Source organism: Hippocampus zosterae, chromosome 20 (assembly GCF_025434085.1).
Source record: "Hippocampus zosterae strain Florida chromosome 20, ASM2543408v3, whole genome shotgun sequence".
Classification (NCBI taxonomy): domain Eukaryota; kingdom Metazoa; phylum Chordata; class Actinopteri; order Syngnathiformes; family Syngnathidae; genus Hippocampus; species Hippocampus zosterae.
The window spans coordinates 9921890-9941412 of record NC_067470.1 but is presented as its reverse complement, the minus strand read 5'-3'; the positions used below and the strand labels follow the sequence as shown (position 1 = coordinate 9941412).

Genomic DNA, 19523 nt, shown 5'->3' with positions numbered 1-19523 from the left:
TATATGTACATAAAAAAAATTAAAAACTTGTCTCAACCCTCGTGTGGTGTCTGTCTCTCATTCAGTTCGGGTCCTCTACCAGAGGCTAGGAAGCTTGAGGGTTCTGCGCAATATCCTTGCTGTTCCCAGCACTGCACATTTCTGGACTGAGATGTCCGATGTTGTTCCCGGGATCTGTTGCAACCACTCATCTAGTTTGGGGGTCACTGCCCCGGGTGCTCCGACCACCACAGGCACGACTGTCACCTTTACCTTCCAGGCTCTCTTCCAGTCCAGGACTTCTTGAGATCAGCCACTTCAGTTATGATCCGGTGGTACATCCCGTGTACCGTGTACCACTGCTTGTCCTCCCATGATGGTCCCTCTTCCAACGCCTCATCCTCTGTTCCCCATTGTCTGAGACATTCTCTGAGTACGTCATCCATTGGAGCCTTCACCTTGATGTATTCATGGAGCTTGGATGTTTCATCCTGGACAGTGGCTCTCACACTCACTAGTCCCCGGCCTCCTTCCGTTCGGCTTGCGTACAGTCTCAGGGTGCTGGATTTGGGATGGAACCCTCCATGCATGGTTAGGAGCTTTCGGGTCTTAACGTCCGTGGTCTGAATCTCTTCCTTTGGCCACCTTATTATTCCTGCAGGGTATCTGATCACTGGCAGGGCATAGCTGTTTATTGCCCGGGTCTTATTCTTGCCATTGAGCTTGCTTCTTAGGACTTGCCTCACTCGCTGGAGCTATTTGGCCATAGCCGCTTTCCTTGTTGCCAGTTCGAGGTTGCCATTGGCTTGTGGTATACCGAGGTACTTGTAGCTGTCCTCAATGTCTGCTATTGTTCCTTCAGGGAGTGAGACCTCTTCAGTGCGGACTACCTTTCCTCTCATAGTCACCATCCGACTACATTTCTCAAGCCCGAATGACATCCCGATGTGGCTGCTGTAGATCCTGGTTGCGTGGATCAGGGAGTCTATGTCCCTTTTGCTCTTAGCATACAGCTTTATGTCATCCATGTAGAGGAGGTGACTGATTGTAGCTCCATTTCTGAGGCGGTATCCAAAACCTGACTCTTTCCTGTATGTCTGCCACTGTTATGGTAACTGGGTTCTGTTCAGGGAGGTTGCTGTGCTCCTCTCTCAGGGTCACCAGCCATTGTGCACTGCTGTTATGTGCAACCTCCTTCTCCCATATGCCTTTCTAGTACCTTTCAGTTTCCAGTCTTGGTGGGTCAGCTCTGTTGTTAGGACCCTGCCACTGAGCGTACACTTTCGCAGGTTGTGTTGCGAACAGCCTGTTTATTCGTCTGGCCTCATTCTCTTTCGTGTACCGCTTTAGGCGGAAGGACAAGGCTTGGACCCTTTGTTTGGCAGTTTCGCTTTAGGTATGGTCATCTGGATGTACCTCTTTGTTTTTTTTTTTAAATAACGCATAATATGGGCCGGCCCGGTGGTCGACTAGTTAGTGCGTCGACCTTACAGTGCAGAAGTCATGAGTTCAATCCTGGCTCCGGCCTTCCTGTGTGGAGTTTGCATGTTCTCCCAGGGCCTGCGTGGGTTTTCTCTGGGTACTCAGGTTTCCTCCCACATTCCAAAAACATGCATGGCAGGCTGACTGAACACTCAAAATTGTCCCTTGGTGTGAGTGTGAGCGCGGATGGTTATTTGTCTCTTTGTGCCCTGTGATTGGCTGCCAACCAGTTCAGGATGTCCCCCGCCTACTGCCGGGAGACAGCTGGGATAGGCTCCAGCACCCCCGTGACCTTTGTGAGGATAAACCGGATCGGAAGATGGATAGATGGATGTAGTACATGTATATGGCCCACGTGCTGCAGATTCTCCACCCCAACATTAAACTGAGCTGTCCATCCGCCTGCCGGGCATTCATCCATTAAGCTGCCGTTTGTTTTCGATGACACTCCAGATTTATACTGCAAAGCCAAAATAGGAGGGGGATGGGGAATGCCACAACAGCAAAACTCCTCACTTAACCTCCACTCCGACTCAATTATTCTGCTCAATTAAGACAGTCTGATCTGCATTTTGCCATCAGGTTTCCATCTTTGAGGAGAAATACGGCCTCTGTCGGCGTGGTCAATACGTTGCTCGTTCATCAGCTCGGGGGAGGACGATGAGGGTTGTGGGTGGGCGGGGGAGGACGTCCATTTGAGGAAATGAGAAAAGGAGCAAGCAAACAGCAGGAGCAGATGTGGCCGAGTTGAGCAGGTACTTTCAGGCTAATTGGATGGAAGCCATACAGTCTGGGAGTGACATTAGGCAGCTCATACACACATTGTTATCAGCTTGTTTTCACGCACACGCACGCACGTACACCTGGGAAGGCCTCTTTTCTTACTATCGGAGAGGCCTTTCTGTTTCCGCATTTAGAATCGACGAGACTCTTAATATGATGCATTGGAACAATCAACATATTTTTACAGATGACATAATCGAGAGAGATAGAGCAGGAAAATTGCTAAGAAATTGTTCTGATATTTCCCTCCCAGCCTATAGGTGGCAAATATGCTCAAGTGAATGACCCGCCAAAAATTTTATGGGGATACATTTTGAGATTCTGGAATGGCACTAAAGGTTTTGCGGGATCCTTCGACTGACCTGTCAAGTCAAAGTTTGCCATTTTTGTATTTCTTTTTAAACCTGAATTAAAGTGTTTATTTCATGTGTATTTCCAGTTTAACTTTAAAACATTACATTTGATAATAAGAATTAGGCCCCGACCGATTAATGGCCTGACTGATTTAATTGGCCAATATTAGCTCTTTTCAGATTTTTTTTCTTAAACATGAATCATTTCAGGCACCCTGGTGACTAAAGTTAACTTTAGTCTTCACGATAAGTTTTAATAAATAAATACAGAAATAAATAACTTGTACCATCCAGTGTTGATTGAAGGGGTCCGATGCGGCCCATCCTTCTCGTTCTCCACACGTGTCGGGCAGACGGCACGTAGAGTTGAGTGACCTGAACATGGAGGCAAGCAACACCAACCGCGATCACTGTGGGAACATTTTCAAACTCAGTGAATGAAATGACTTTTTATCGAACCAAGAAGCACCTTGTCAGCTCGGATGTTGACCTCCTGAGAGAGCCAGTGACCTGATGGGCAGAAAGGTCGTCGGATGTCGCGAGCTTTCAACATCTTCACCAAGTTAGTGATGACCTGGTGGAGCACAAGCAAAAAGTTTGGAAGGAATGAAAGGACTTTTTTGGGGGGGGATACATAAATGAAAGGGCGATATAGCGGAGAAAAGCAATTTGAGAATGAAGAAATTAGGTCAACGGGCTCCTGAAAAACCTGAACTAGACTGTTTTGTTGGTCACTTTAAGCTGTCCTCACAAAAGGCTTTTTCAACCGTGCTTCAGCAGACTTGGTAGCCGGTACATTTTGGCTTGTGTGAGTATTGTTAGATTGTCTGTCTAAATGTGTTGCTGCACTCTGTGGTCAAATTTCCAGGTTAAAGGAACCAGATCATTGATGCTAATTGCATAAGCCGATCGATGGCATTTTGCATTGTGTGTTAGCAATAAGCTAGGTGACTTTCATAAGGCCAAGTTAGACACAATTCACTTTTTTTTCCATTTTAATTTCCACAGCAAATTTCCAACGCGAGTGGCAGTAGACAACGCGATAGTCAACTACCAAGTATCAAGAATGAAAGGTTCCTGGCATTTTCAGGTGCAAACCACAGGCACGTTTCGCGTCACTGCACAAAGACCTCTTCTAAGAGTTCTTATGTCCCGTCATAACAGTTACGGTGGGACAATTTCCATATTAACGCGCAGGCCGAATGGGTCTAAATTGCAGAGTTCTCCCCTAAAGAGCGTCATTTTCATAAGCCGCCAATCAATCGTGCGGCGTCGGCAATAACAGCGAGTGCAAAATGCTGTAAATGGAGCGCGGCGATGGGTTCGGAGTGTGCCTAGCCCCTGACTCCCAGAATGAATAAGCATTCCTTAATCAGCCCGCCCGGGTTAAGTGCGAGCCTTAATGGGCCTTTCCCAAACTCCGGCATGACATGGTTCTCCAAACATGGCCAAGAAGAAAGTTCCATTAGCAATATTAATACAAGCTTAGTTGATCATTTTCATTCAATTAGCTTCTTTCAATTAAATAGATAGCTCGACAATGGGTGGCGATAAAAGATGGGGAGGGACGGCTGATGACACCAAGCAAACATTAGCGTGTTAGGGGTCAGCGGCGTTAAAGCGACTGTAAATCCCAGCACTCAATTTGGAAAATGCACTTTCTCTGCTCCCCACTTCTTTAATGGGTCGTTTTAGCTGACAAGAGGCCTTTGAGACAATCTTTTATGAAAATCAACCCCGGTAGCCGGCTTCTCAGGTATTCACCCACCTTCCGTAAAAGGGGGCGGTCACTTTCTACATTCGGCAGCTGGCTACAAGGTAATCACTTTTCCGCGTAATTAGAGCAAAAGATGCAGAATGAGAGAGAGAGAGAGAGAGAGAGAGAGAGAGAGAGAGAGAGAGAGAGATTTTCTGACTCATTTCCCTTACGTAAATAGCCGTTACAGATGCTCCTCCCCGTATGCGGCCATTCATTCGTTTATGCTCGATTTCCACCAATGCCCTGGTTACTCGCCACGCAGCGAAGCCCTGACAATGCACTCATGCAAATGTCCTTCCTAATAAATCGACAACTGTCTTGAATATGCTGATTAGCGTCTCTTTTGAAATATATCCAGAGGACAGTAATCTGGCATTACGGGTACTCAATTGTCTTTTTGGTAAGGACAAAGAATGTACAACTTAATGATGAATAGTATCATGTACTTTTGCCACCCGTGTCTGTGTGTTTAAGAATGTCCACGCAAGTGACCTTAAAGAGCTGCACCCAGTGTTTCTGCTCGGCCTGGATGCGCTGCTGCACCTCCGTGTTGGTCTTGACGCCGACGCTGCGGAAGGCCGCCATGTACTCCTCGCGGTGTTCCGTCTTGGTCTCGGGGTAGGCCAGCTTGATGATGCCGAGGCACGCGTCCCTCAGGCAGCGGGAGAGAGTTACCAGCTCCAAAAGGGTAAAAGGCATCATGGACGATTGCCTCTGACCTGTTGAAGTGCAAGCTTAGTTTGAATGCGATGACTGGGGAAAAAAATATAAATCTTGAGTGGGGTGTGTGTTGGGAAAACCAGTACCTTCCATTTCGTGTCCAAAAAACTCACTGTCGTGCACGGAGATGAGCGAGTGACTGAAGAGGGAACTGAAGAGGTAGAAGAGCGGAATGATGCGGTTGGAGTCTTCGTAGGACATGGGCGAGCCTCTCGAGATCAGCTGCAGCAGCGGAACCATGGAGCTGAGGGACAAGAAGACATGAAGTTTCGTGGAATTTCCCCTCCAGGATGCATGCATTAGGATTTTTCATCCAATTAGATTTCAGGGTGCTGTTCAGAATCGGCAGCGCAGGGCAGTGTAGCTTAAACGATATCAACAATATGACTGCGTAACCCTTTCAGGGACAGGGGTTACTACAGTGGACAGCTTATTGTGGTATCAGGTTACAGCAGGGGTCCCCAAACTTTTTTCTGTGAGGGCCAAATAACTTTTCCCTTCTCTGACAGGGGCCACATTCGGTTTGTAACAAAAAGTGTGATGATCGCAAGAAGTGTCTTGACATCAACATTTATTGTTTTCCAAAAAGCCGAACACAACCAGATATTCCATTTTGAGGGTTCTTGACAGGCACAATTTATGAAATAAATAATAACAAATCTTTTTTTTTCTCTTACCTAAACTTTTCACCATTCATCCATTTTTTTCTTATTGTACAGGGTTGCATTGCGGATTTTAATTTATTTATTAACTTTTTGGGCGCGGATAGGGCATAGACTGCAGAAGGGTGCAATAGAATGCTCCGTTCTATGCATGTACAAGTCTCGATCACGTGGCCGGACTTGGGGGGGGGGGGGGGGGGGGGGGGCGGGGGGGGGGGGGAACAAAACACCAAAAACAAGAACAACAAAAAATAAGCATCTCTGGTATTGTTCAGGGGGCCGAGCAAAATGTAGAGGTGGGCCACAATCGGCCCACGAACCGTAGTTTGGGGACCACTGGGTTTACAGGGTGCCTGAAAGGGTTAATCTGCAATAGCTCACCCGGTAATCATTTTGGTCGTCACGGAGGTGATCAGGTGCCAGAGATGCCGCAGGAAACGTGCGTTGAAGGCTAAACTGTACAGAAGTCTGCAGGGGAAGAAAAGAGGAACGGGAGGTTGCGTTCAATGTCAACAGTCATCATTCGGCGCTTTGACAACCCGGCGGGAAGAACCGTAAAACGACTCTCCGCCGATGCGTCAGCTTGTGCGCCCCGTTAACTAAGCGAGGGCACACGATAAATAAATGATGCCGTTTGCCAACGTGGAATCTTCTTGGCCTCCCCCTTTCTCCAAAAGGAAATGAAATGAGCCATTAAGCTTTATTTTGGCGAGGCACCTTCCATTAGTAAACTAGTTGGTGCTGCGAAAGGGGGCGGGGGGTCATAAACAGCCTTCTGCGGCTTCCTGCTGGAGCTCCCATTTAACTTAATGGCCGAGGAGGGATGTCAAGACAATGGAGGCCGGAGAAGGAGGCGGTGAGGTCCTCACTGTGACCTCACAGTGCCAAACGCGCTTGCACGCTTGCGGGGAACTGCATGATAACACAGAGGAGGGCCCCGCATACCTCACCTTTAGTAGCGAGGCTATGGCGCCGAGGTGCGAAACGGTTCTTTGTTCACGGCCTCTGTGTGTGTGTGTGTGGGTGTGTCGGTGTGTTTGTGGAAGCTCCTAAACTGCATCGCTTTTCACACGGCGGGCAAGAGCAGGTGACGATACTGTGCTAAGTAGACCAACAGCCCCCGCGTACAATACAAAGTAACTGCAGACAAATTTAAGACCTTTTTTGAAGACACTTCCATCAAATTTAGGACCTCTCAGTCAACTGTCACATATAAATTACTTGCATTCCATAACTTTTATTATTCTAACCATTATTCCATGCCCAGACTGTAGAAGAGTTTTGAGCCCAAGAGGACAATCTAAGCACATTGTCCACTACATTGTGTATACTATGTGTGTGTGTGTGTGTGTGTGTGTGTGTGGTGGGGCTTAGTCAAGGTGCTTGAAATTTCAAGTAGAAGTCACTTTGAGCAGAAAACATCAGGTGTCTGTTCGAAAGCAACAAAAATGATATGAAAAGCCTACTTGACCAGCCGAACTTTTAGAGGCACTTTCACCCTTTGAGGCGCAGCTGTTCCTACAGTGGACAGCTGATTGTGTTAGGAGGTTACAGGGTGCATGAAAGGGTTAAATGGTGGCAATTAGGTGATGCTTGTATTCAACTACAGGTGCCCAGTCACCCAATTGATTGATCGACAACTCGTCAATTCTCAATGTCGGACAATATTTTGAGAAACAACGCATCATTGAGGGACGTTGTTGCATTTAAAATCGTTCAAATCCTCAGCAAATCAGATTTTTGGACTCCTTAATCGAAGCAGATCAACAAGCGAAATTGAATCAGAAATTTTATTTTTCCTGAAACAAATTTTTGAAGCAGATTTCAAAAATGTCAATCTTTTTTCAAGCACATTAGGTTTTTGAGATTTTCTTTTTTTGGGGGGGGGGGGGGGTTAAATTTGTCCTGTAAGACCTGTATGGATTTTGCCATGCATACTTTCAGTGGAAAAAAAATTCCACCTGTTGCTGAACTTGACTCTGAATTCATATTCGTGACAAAAAATGTACGACATCACATATATTATTGCTATCATATTAATGTTACAAAAACCTAAGATGATCGAGAAAAAAAGTGGGATTAGGAAAGTGTATCTAGAAATGTGTAATTTGGATCTCTTGACTAAAAAATGTCATAAAATGCATTGACCGCGGTCATTTTTGTGCTCAATCAATATAACACATTTCATTTTTTTTATTCTTTCAAAACAATAATCACAATTGTTGCCGGTTTTCTAACATACGATGCACCAAACCAGTCACTGAATCATTTTAGTTTTATGTTTGTGCATTTTCTCCACTGACTTTTGGAAATAATGTCGTGTTTTGGGATAAATCGATGGAATTTTTTTTAAAAAAGTGTTTTTAATCCGATTTATCGAAAAATAATCCATTCATCTTCCGAGCCGCTAGATCCTCACTAGGGTCGCGGGGGGTGCTGGAGCCTATCCCAGCTGTCTTCGGGCAGCAGGCGGGGGACACCCTGAATTGGTTGCCAGCCAATCACAGGGCACACAGAGACAAACAACCATCCACGCTCACACTGACACCTAGGGACAATTTAGAGTGTTCAATCAGCCTGCCACGCATGTCTTTGGAATGTGGGAGGAAACCGGAGCACCCGGAGAAAACCCACGCAGCCCCGGGGAGAACATGCAAACTCCACACAGGGAGGCCGGAGCTGGAATCGAACCCGGTACCTCTGCACTGTGAAGCCGACGTGCTAACCACTGGACTACCGGGCCGCCCCGAAAAATAATCGACAGATGAATTTATTAAAATAATCGTGAATTGCAGTCCTAACATTCAAGATGAGTTGTGATTCCTAACACAGCCATACCCACAGGTACAATTCTCTCAATTGCTTATTTTATTCTTACCTCGCCCTCTCTTTGTTGTTTGTGTGGTTCATGGACTTAATAGGTCACATTAAAAATGGAAAAGCTTTGAAAATAATTCGTCCAAAAAAAAAACCACCTCATATTTGAAGAGGGTTGTCTAGACGAGGATGTTTTTGTTTTGACAGGGCGGCAAATCTTGCGGGAAGCAAGAACATGCGTTCATCCAAACGCCGCATCTTAAATTCCAAGTCTCCAATCAACCGATTCAAATGACGGCCAACCCCCCTCGCCCGCCGCCAACCCCCCCCAACTTGGAGCTGACCCAAAGGCTTGATAAGGCAGCCTTGAAAAATGGTCGGCGGCCCGCCACGCGCCATCTGTCAGCGCTACAAGGCTCTGGAGAGAAGCTCGGGGAGGAGAGTGCTGCAGCGGGCTCATAACAAGCTCCGTGAGTGTTTTGATTGAAATGGGAAACAAAGCACTAAATGCCAGCCGACATGCTGATTTACACCCCGCCGGACCCCCCACAAACCCCCTTTTCAATCACGGAATGAAACTATAATAAACAAAGTCAAAAGGGGGTGAAAGGTGGAGAAAAAAAACACACTGGATGAGGAATCTCGGTGGGATTATTTCCATCCCAAGTGACGATCGCACCGAGCAAACTCGATCAAAACAAAATTACAGCAAGCGTCCAAAGAACTTGCACCGTCATCAGCCCCCCCCCCCCCCCCCCACCACCACCACCACGTCGCGCCACATCGCTAAACGACAGTAAATATCTAATGCGTTGAACCATCAAAATGGCATTACAAGACGGGCGAGGGGATCATTAGAAAAGCAATTGAAATCTATTAGAGGTCCCGAGTCGGGTTTTAATCGCGCTCTGACTTTGCGGATATTTATGAAAAAAAAATGCATAAGGTTGGCAAGACCAACTGAGAAAGCCACTTTTTTTCTAGCTCTCCCCTCCCTCACCCCCCAGCCTCCTTCAGTGGATCAGCACAGTAAATCAAGGCCGGGATGCAATTTGCTCCCCTTAGCCTCTTGTAAAGCTATCCCGTCCACTCCGGCAGTGATTAATCTTCCTGGGTGAGCTAATTATTTTGTACAGATATCCGATAATGATGGAAGATGAAGGGGCAGGATTTATGGGAAAAGTAGCGGGAAGAAAAAGAGGGACACCGTTTAAAAAAAAAAAAAAGATGGGCATTAAAAGAACGCGCTTGAGATTCTCTCGGAGAGGCGAAAATCTCCAATTATGAGTCAATCGTCTCGTTCGTGTTGTAAATTTTAAGCATGGAAACATAGTCGGGTCGTTGCCATCATCGTCAGTTATCTCATTAGCAACAGCAGATCGGTCGAATGTAAAAACAAAACACAAAAACGGTCCATTTTGAGATGATAAACTGTCCATTGTAACAAACCGCTGTCCCTGAAAGGGTTAAGTGACCAAATATGGTCATCGATACTTATTTTCCAGTTGAAGCTCCGTTTAGTTTAATGATCTCCATATTTTGGTAGCTACAACCGACTGTTGGCACGGAGTAACCGGCTGGCTACTAATTGCTTTTTGTCATCATTCACAAGGTTATGCTACTTTTTAGAGGCCTCCATTTTGAGTCCGCTTCTGCTACTACTACACAAAAAAGAAAAAAAAAACTCTGTTTTTCTTGCTGGCCGTCCATTAACTTTTCAATACAGTGGTACCTCTAGTTACAAAATTGACATGTTCTGCAAGAAAATTTCTTCACTCGGACATTTTGTTAGCAGAGACGCGTTTTTCCATGTAAATGCCCTAATCCGTTCCAAGCCCCCTCAAAATTCAGACATAAATGTTTTATGAAGCACAAAAATGCATCAAAATATGGAACAAATACATGTTACAATTAGATTAGGGCACAATAAATGAGAGTTCTGAATAATGTAGTAAAAAAAAAAAAAAAAAGAATAAAAATGATGGTCATTTAACTTTTAACTGCGTCCTCATCGTTTTTTGCCCGCTTTAGTCCATGTTCTCTCTCAGAAGTGGTTTTTGCCTGGCGTTTTGTAAAGAACTGATCAGAGGACGTTTGCTTTTGTCGACTTTAAACAATCATTTGAAAATCTCCACGTCAAACATTAGCATAGTGAGCGATCGCCCGACTGATGAAACACTTTTTCTGGGTGATTTGCATTTACATAAAACCATCAGAACACCTCATGGCCCGAGGGGCGAATGACGCCGCATAAACTCATATCTATCTATCTAGACACATAAGACACATACGAGAGAGGTCCCTCTGAGCCAATGGGATGCCAGGAAGATGCTCGGTCATAGCTAATGGCAAAGCAGTTACATCTATATTGCGTTTAGGAAACTCTGAGCTGTGAGTAGCAGCCCATATTTTTACCTTTCGTATCTTATCTTATCCAATCTTCGGGGCAATATTTTCCTGTTGAGGCGTTTCATAACTTGAAAATTTCCTACGAAGACATGTTCGTAAGTAAAAATCTGCGTCCCGCTGCACACTTAACCTTCCTCGGTTTCAGTAAACCGCACACATAGAAATCATGGGGCTTTTACTAATGATTAACTGGAGCAAGTTGACCAAGCACATCGCCTCAAAGACACGGGAGCAATCAGCACCTCTGACATCCTGGCCCTAATGTAATCAGACCCCCCACAACCCCTCCTCCCGAGAAGAGGTAATTGCCCTCATCCAACACTGACAGCTTCACTGACATCTTCTGCTTCCTCTCGCCGGTTGTAAATGTGCGCTGCGCACGGCCGACCGATGCCCTCCCCTTCTCTCTCTTTGCGCCGTTATTTACATTCCTGCCTACTGCGCGGAAAGGTGGCCAGATGCACTTATGTTAATCCCACCAACATAAACGGAGAAGTAAGTGTTGCTTAATAGTGGAAAAATGAAATAATCATTCAGTTTGATCGTGAAAAAAAGAAAGCCCAGATATCTTGCAAGGCTGAACAATCTCGATTCGAATCAAATGCTGATGCTCAACGATAAGCAAGGGAGGGCGCAGATCTTTGCATTTCAATTGTGTCCAAAGGCAAAAGGTAAGCAGAGCTCCATCAGTTTTGTGAGATGCTCATATTGCGTCCGTGTGCCACATTCAACCAGTCTACGGATGAAGCGCTGCCTCCACAAGTGAAAACGCCTTGATTGTCTTTACGAGTACTCGCTTCCCCCCCCCCCCAAACCACTGCAAATACTGGTGAACCCGTGCCGCCCCAGTCGTCACGGTAACAGAATCTGTATCTGCCATTTGACTGACTATGCTTTTCTCTCATATCATGAATTCCAAAGTCTTGTTCTTGCACTCTGTGTTCCTTTAGTCATTTTGCTAAACTACTTTTCATTGCTTTACTTTTGCTTTTAACTGTCTTCGACTCTTGTACTTTTGATTTTGTGAAGCACATTGAGTTACCTTATCTATAAACCGAGTTAAATAAAGCCACCTTGCCTTGTCAATATGGGCAGTACGGTATCTTTATGGATACCAACCACCTTTATGTGCTTGAATTAAGTCAATTAGATTCCAAATATAATATAAACATAATATATATATTTTGGGGGGGGGGGGGTGAAATACCGCAAACTCACTAAAGGTTGGCAAAGATTAATCCTTTGATCCTGGCGCAAATGAAGTCTACCTTGGGAGCAGCTGCTTTCCTGACATATCCCTTCATCCATCCATTTTCCGAACCGCTTAATCCTCACTAGGGTCGCCGGAGGTGCTGGAGCCTATCCCAGCTGTCTTCAGGCAGTAGGCGGGGGACACCCTGAACTGGTTGCCAGCTAATCGCAGGGCACGCAGAGACGAACAACCATCCACGCTCACACTCACACCTAGGGACAATTTAGTGTGTTCAATCAGCCTGCCATGCATGTTTTTGGAACGTGGGAGGAAACCGGAGTAGCCGGAGAAAACCCACACAGGGAGGCCGGAGCTGGAATTGAACCAGGTACCTCTGCACTGTGAAGTCGACGTGCTAACCACTGGACTACCGGGCCGCCTGCTTTCCTGACATATATTTTATAAAACAGGATAGGGTTTTTTTTCTTTTTTCTTAGTTGCCGATGTGCACCTGACTTTGGGAACCAGAAGCCGATGCTGCACCATGAGCGTGTGACAGATGGACGCCATCATGGTGAACACCTCCTCGCTCGCCGAGTCCCTCCACACCAGGTTGAGCAGCGTGTTGGTCTGCTGTTTGGTGTCCAGCTTGCGCACGCATTCGTCGGTGATCAGCTGCAGGGAGATGTGACTGTCATCCTAATTGGTGGAAAGACGGGGGTGGGGGGGGGGGGCTGTTAAGTCGAACACTGTCTTCAATACATCACGCGGTGTATGTGTGCTTTATGGTACCTTCATGGGCGGCAGGTGCACGACGGCGTCGTCTTCGTCCTCCGAATCGCTGCCTACCTCGGGCCGGCTGCAGCTCTCAGTTACGGGTAAAAGAGGCAGCAGCGTCTGCAGAGCACTTAGATAAAGCAGCAGGCCTTCCTCTGATAGTGAACCTGCCAACATAACCCCCCGACATGCGTTATGAATAATATATTGAGTCCGGTGCGATGACAGACAGCTAACAGAAGCCATCATTTCAATCATCAAACCAATAAAGGATATCTTAATTAAAATTGTAGCTTGGTCGGGAGATGCTTCGAAAGCTACCCACCTAAGCAGTTCTCTCCTGCGGAAAGGACAAAGTAAAATATCCAGGGTGCGCAGTTCCGAGCGACAGGGGAAGAGCTGACGGTGTCCTGGAGGGAGCTTAGAAAGGCCTCGAAGGGGAAGGCCAGCCGTGTGTCTGACAAGGCCGGGATGAAGAAGTGAAAGATCTGCTCCGTAAAGGGCGCCGAAATGAACTCTTGGGTGAAGGCGGAGAAGACAAAATGCCTGCAGGACAACGGGCAAAGGAAAATATTCGATGAGAGAACACCGGGCAAACGCTTGGGAGTTGTTGATGTTTGACTGGAATTAGGATTATGGGAAAATAAAATAAAATCTCCACTTTAAGAAGTTCCTGAAACTAAATACTTGAGCAAAACTTCAGAATTCTAACACGGTGCAGACTTTACGATGTGCGAGGTGTGTTGATCAGTCAGCTAAGTGACCACTCGGCTATTATCTCACCAAACAGAGCTGCTTTGTCTGGCTCACATCTGGGGGACTCCCCCCCTCACACCCCTCCGAAGTCACATAATGAGCTGTCAGGCTATGTGTGTACACAAGTTCCTCTCGCTCCCACCTTGCTTTTCTTCAAAGAAAAAAAGAAGCCCCCCCACCTCGACGTTTCCTCATAAGAATGTCTCCGACTTAAGGCAAATAGTCGCGTATTCTTCTCGGAGGGGAGAACGTGACTTTAGTGTAGGGGTGGGGTGGGGGGGAGGGGGCTTTTACAGCTTGTTGTAAATTGACTCCAGGAGGAAAACAATACTAAAAAAAAGAAGCCGTGGCTTGTCATACCTGGCGCCCGCTATGCAGGAGGAGTAGCTAAAGTGCAAAGGTTTGAGGATGTGCTCCAATAGTGTGCTTGCCAAGGGAATGGAAGGAGAGTTGGTGAACTCCAGACTGGGAGGGAGGCGGTGATTCACCAAAACGTACAGTGACCTGTAGTATCCTGTAAAAGAATGACGACAAATAAGATTTTTCAAAGCAACCGGCTTCGAGTAGTCATCACAGGATGGATTTGATCGTGGCTAAATTGAGGCAGAATACGTCTTCTTTGATCTGACAAAATCCACAATTAACAGTGATGACTTTCATACACCCTGTAATCTGATAACATGATAAGCTTCCTGCTGTAGTAACCGCTGTCCCCAAAAGGGTTAATTTTTCCATTTCCCTCTCACCTGGCATTTGAACAGAGGGATATAGACCGGCGGTCCCCCACCTTTTTTGCCCCATGGACCGGTTTAATGTCAGACAATATTTTCAGGGACCAGCCTTGAAGGTGTGACGAATAAATACAATAAAATAATTTCAAAACCTGAATCGTGACAAAAGGAACGGCCTATCTGGCCGCAACACTCTCTGGTCGCGATGGTAACGTTTAAACCTGCCTTCAAAATAAGATACAAAGCGCATGAAAAATAAGACTCACCATCGCCGTATATTATGCAGTGTGGGCTTGGTGCGTGTGAATCACCCATTGAGGTGAAGCCGTATTTGAAATAGGACTCCTGATACTGTCTATTAAATGTAGCCTTCTCTTTCTTGACAATCATCAGCTGCTCTTCTGTGTCCTGGCTGGGCCTTTTCCCCATCCCAAAGAAACTATTCAAAGATGTTTGGGGTTTTTTTACTCATTTTGCTAGCTCCCGGACTTCATTTCAGCGGTAACCTATCGCATGACCGAGAAGCGCGCCTTGACCTGCGTCTAGGTGTGACATATTGTAGACGGATGTAACAGAGAATCCGGTAAATTTTCAAAATAAAACATCTTTCAGATTCCCAAATCAAGAAAACGGAAGTAATGTAAGTTATTTATTCTTTCTGTGCAGGCCGATACCAAATGACCCGCGGACCTGCCCGGGGGTTGAGGACCCCTGATGTAGACTACTGTCGCTCCTTTGCTTACCTTTCTGGACCATATAGTGCAAAATCTGCTCGACTGTTGACGCCACGTGGCTGGCGTCGGCCAACACGGGCAAGTAGACTCCCTCTGAGGAGAAGATTTCTAACATCCGCATGGGAACGGCCACGTTTAAGCTGTCGTCGCCGCAGTTCTGAAGGAGTCTAGTCGGAAACACATTTGAAAAGTGGTATGTCGTAGATTTATTTTGAGAAATACAGCCAGAGCAGAGGTTCAAACCATGAACCGCAAAAGGACGTCAGAATTACACTGCCGAGGTACCTGCAGCAAAACCCCAGGATCCTCTTGATTTGAAACATACACGTCTGCCTGTGCGGACCCACCAGAAATTTAACAAAGTGAGCGTTGTGTTTCACCAGGTTCTGGCACAGCCATATCTGCAATACCCCCCCCAAAAAAAAAACATTGGAGTCAAGAGACAAAGCAAGGAGAGTCTCATAAAAGCTGTCCTCTCACCAATCTATTTGCATCCACGCTCTGTCTATAGAAAAAGATGAGCCGCCGCGACAACAGACTGAGGGTGGGCGCTTCCAAAATGTGCGGCGTCTGGTTGGCGCACTCGTCAAAAGTGGCCCTCTGTATTGCATACTGAAGAAAAATAGAATAAAAAAATCACTTTTAGGCACAACTTTGGATCGTTTTAACAACAAGAGTACAAGAGGAATCTAAGCAAAAAAATACACTGGGAGATTGAAAATGGAAGCCCAAGAAAAGATTGTTTCCATTTTTGGAAGGAAAAAGTTCTCCACTTAAACGATCGTGAATCAAAGATTTTTGAGGATAAAATTGTCGTATCTCAAGATTAAAATAGTATTATGACGAGTATTTTTATTTTTAGACTGGCACAAGAACCTACCTGTCGTTTCAAATCATGGTAGCCGCGTACATAGGACTGAATGATGATGGCGCTCTTCAGTCGCTTTCTCTCATCCTGAGACATGACCCCCAAATTAAAAAATAATAATAATAATTAAAAAAAAACAAAGGAAATTCAGACACAACAGGAAAAATGTTCAAAGACTTTTCAGGCAATTTGGTTCATCAGGGTGCGTGGCAAATTAGTCACCTCTCTTTTTCTTCTTTCTTCTTGAGTGCGATGCAGCAGGGATGCTTTCGCTTCCTGGGAAACACACACACACACAAAAGCTTGATTTACATTAAAAAATAAACAATATCTACAGTGTATATAAAAACATCCTTGTTCAAATGACAAGCTTTTGTGGTATAAAAAAATGGCCAACTACAAGAACACCCAAACCTGACTTGGTGTTAATCAAGGCGCTTGTGAAAAGTGTGTGTTGACCCCTATTTAGCATGAATTTGAATATAATTGGTTAATTCTGAACAGCCACATCCCCAGTTTATCAGAGGGTGTGCACACTTGTGCAACCATTATTTATTTCTACTCGCAGTTTGGAAAAGATTTGTCAATTGCATTATACCGGTTACATTAATTGTGCGGGAAAAATAATTGAAATGAATTGTGTTGCTCCTAATTCTTGATATCACAACAAGCTCTGAAACGGGGTGTGTAGACTTTTTAGATACCCAGAAGTGTTTGTGTGTCAGTGATCAAAATGAGTTGTGTAATTTCACACACAATCTGTGTCTGGCACCCCAGTGACTCAACTATTTGTATAGAAGCCATTAAAAGTCCATCTTAGTGTTCAAAACACTCAGCTCTTATCAGATGACTGAACGTGTCATCTCGGGATGGGTCCACCTTTTTACTCTTACCTTTTTACTTGCTCCTCCGAGTGATACCTTGGGTCTCGTCTTGAATTCGCCCTCGAAGCTAAACATTTTCACCTCTTTCCCATTGACTGATGGCGTGACTGGCTCTTTTCCCTGTTTCCAAAAAAAAGAGGACAAAATCAAGGTGTAAACACAAGGTCGTGGGAGACACGTCTCGAGGTTGATTGGGATTTAGTTGTAACTGAGAATCTCTGGTACAAAATTAATTAATCACACATAACTTGGGTGATTTATTTCAAGGGTATTTATCTGTCAAATGTCATTTCTTATGATTCGGCTTCGAATACAGCTAAACCGGCTTCCTTAGCTAGCAAATGACTCAGCAAACAGGATCCGAACGCGGTCGTCTACGTTCTGATAATCGAATATGCGGAAAATCGGGAGCGAAATATGCATATTAGCGACGCGTTTCAAGCTTATCGACAGGCGTGTTCGCACAGCACCACTATATTGACGTTATCGACGGAGCTAACTGGGTAGCCGAGGAGGTAGCACGCAAAAGGGCTTCCTTCACGGAGGGGTTTCCCTTTTTGGGAGGTCTGTTACAGCAACACGGAATGCAACTAAAGCTGCAACATTGACGGCACGTGTAACGGTTACCTTTGACGTGTGAGCTGCGTGGGGACAATTATTGTTTTGTGGTTGTTTGAGCTGAATCTGAACGACTTATTTCCCTTCGGTCGCAAGAAGTCAACACTCAACACAACAGTGGTGGGAAGCAGATACAGCTTCCGCTTCCTGTTACGTTGGGGAAGGCGATTGGACGAAACATAAGTCAATAATGTGAGCTGCGTTAGGGCAAAACGTAAATAGATATTTTTTTTATCAAAAGTGGAAATGGGAAACAGTGCACTTGTATGAAGGGAAAATAAATCCAAATAAACATTTTTATCCTCTCTATGATAGAGACAAACACTGTCTGAAATATTAAAACGAGAGTAAATGTGTGCGCTACACCGGTCCTCTTTGCAAAGCCCAAACATGGAAAAATTCAAATTTCCGAGTCAAGTGAATATATCACCGACCAAAGAGTTCTAATCGAAGAACCTGGATAAAATAGTCATGTAAAGACGACTATTTGTCCAATATTTGTCAATGTATTAAAATTAGTTCGTTTTCATTAAAAAATACTGACATATTATGCATATCAACATATGTTTCACAGAGATCAGGTGTATTATATTTCAGGGTATTATCAATCATCAATAAATCTGTGTCAAAAATATTATACAAGTTGTACAAATGTTACAGTAGCATCTGTCACCGGTGGATATAAAAAATGTACACACCCCGGTTCAAATACAGGTTGTTGCGTCAAAAGAAAATGAGTCCAAGAAAAATCATGTCACCATTAATGTGGCCTGTAACCGATACAACTCATTGGACCAAAAGAAAATTTGGAGATAAGGTACAAATGTAAAAACCCTCTCATAAATGGGGATGTGGCTGTGCTCAGAATTAAGCAACCACATTCATAATCATGTTAAATTTGAGTCAACCCACACCTACCAACATTTAACCCCAAATAAAGTTCAGAAGTTCAGAAATTCGACCATGCCTCTTTCATACCACGAAAATGTGACATTGGCAAAACTTCCCCTTGAGGGATTATAATCATTATTAAAAACTGAAGTTGAATTCACTTCTAATGCCATTTCAAAAACGTGTAAATGATTGTTCCGCGTGCCCAGTGAAGTGTACAGTGAACGACGTTTATTTAGGCGAGCGTCGGGAAACCCGACAGTGGGTAGAATCTTTGTCCAGTTGATGATTTCGAACGTGGCTTCAAATGGGAAAAAGTCAATCAAAAGAGGCAACGGGAATTTGCTTTTCAAAACAAGCACATATTGTCATTAATATTGGATCAACTATGGCTGTTTGTCACGTTGATTTGTCTCGTATCTAATTGTCCAAGTCATTAAGGGGCAAACAGCTCTTATGAATGACGAGAACCCCCTCCCCCTTCCACCCTTCTTCTTGGATGTGATAGGGGCTGTCTGAAGTCGGGGTCATAAATCGCTAAGGGCCAATTGGAAATGGCTCCACATTTCACCGCAGCCTTAATAGAAATATTTTAGGCTGGGTTTAATGGAATTAAAGCAGCACGGCATAGACGGCTATCCAATCATCATGCACAGTCAGATCTGGCCATTAAAAACCGATAATGAAAATTGAAAAAAACCCTCCTATCTTAAGAATGATTAAAAAAAATAAATACAGAAACTTATATATATATATATGTGTGTGTGTGTGTGTGTGTGTGTGTGTGTGTGTGTGTGTGTGTGTGTGTGTGTGTGTGTGTGTGTATTTTTAAACAAACACACACATACATATATGATTTTTTGGGGGGAGCGGGCGGAAACGAGTCCTCCCAACAACCCCCACGCATCCATCTCTGCCTTCTCACCGTCGCCGCGTCCTCGTCGCGGTCGCTTATCATGGAGGTGCGCAATTAAATGGCGATCCTTTAGCGGCAAAAGCGGCCGCTGACTTGTTGATTTCCCCTGAGCAAATAAAACGTCGACCGTGGCGCTGACGAATGGGGCAAAACTAATCAGCTTTATTGGTAGACAGGTTAAGGCCAACGGGG

At 45.0% G+C, this 19523-nt stretch overlaps 1 protein-coding gene across 1 annotated transcript in view; it reads right to left on the bottom strand.

Moving 5' to 3' along the window:
• Positions 1 to 17663, bottom strand: part of ube3c (ubiquitin protein ligase E3C) — a 35579-nt gene extending 17916 nt beyond the window's left edge. Inside the window, exons 1-16 of the mRNA XM_052054084.1 lie at positions 17534 to 17663; positions 16916 to 17026; positions 16245 to 16298; positions 16035 to 16109; positions 15635 to 15766; positions 15440 to 15555; positions 15164 to 15321; positions 14050 to 14203; positions 13259 to 13479; positions 12949 to 13100; positions 12668 to 12855; positions 6120 to 6206; positions 5163 to 5320; positions 4849 to 5075; positions 3067 to 3171; positions 2885 to 2972 (exon numbers count right to left, since the gene is read on the bottom strand). Of these exons, the coding sequence (XP_051910044.1) occupies positions 2885 to 2972; positions 3067 to 3171; positions 4849 to 5075; positions 5163 to 5320; positions 6120 to 6206; positions 12668 to 12855; positions 12949 to 13100; positions 13259 to 13479; positions 14050 to 14203; positions 15164 to 15321; positions 15440 to 15555; positions 15635 to 15766; positions 16035 to 16109; positions 16245 to 16298; positions 16916 to 16981 (1981 nt within the window). The 5' untranslated portion in view covers positions 16982 to 17026; positions 17534 to 17663. The remainder of the gene's footprint in view (positions 1 to 2884; positions 2973 to 3066; positions 3172 to 4848; positions 5076 to 5162; positions 5321 to 6119; positions 6207 to 12667; positions 12856 to 12948; positions 13101 to 13258; positions 13480 to 14049; positions 14204 to 15163; positions 15322 to 15439; positions 15556 to 15634; positions 15767 to 16034; positions 16110 to 16244; positions 16299 to 16915; positions 17027 to 17533) is intronic.
• Between the last annotated feature and the right edge of the window lie 1860 nt (positions 17664 to 19523).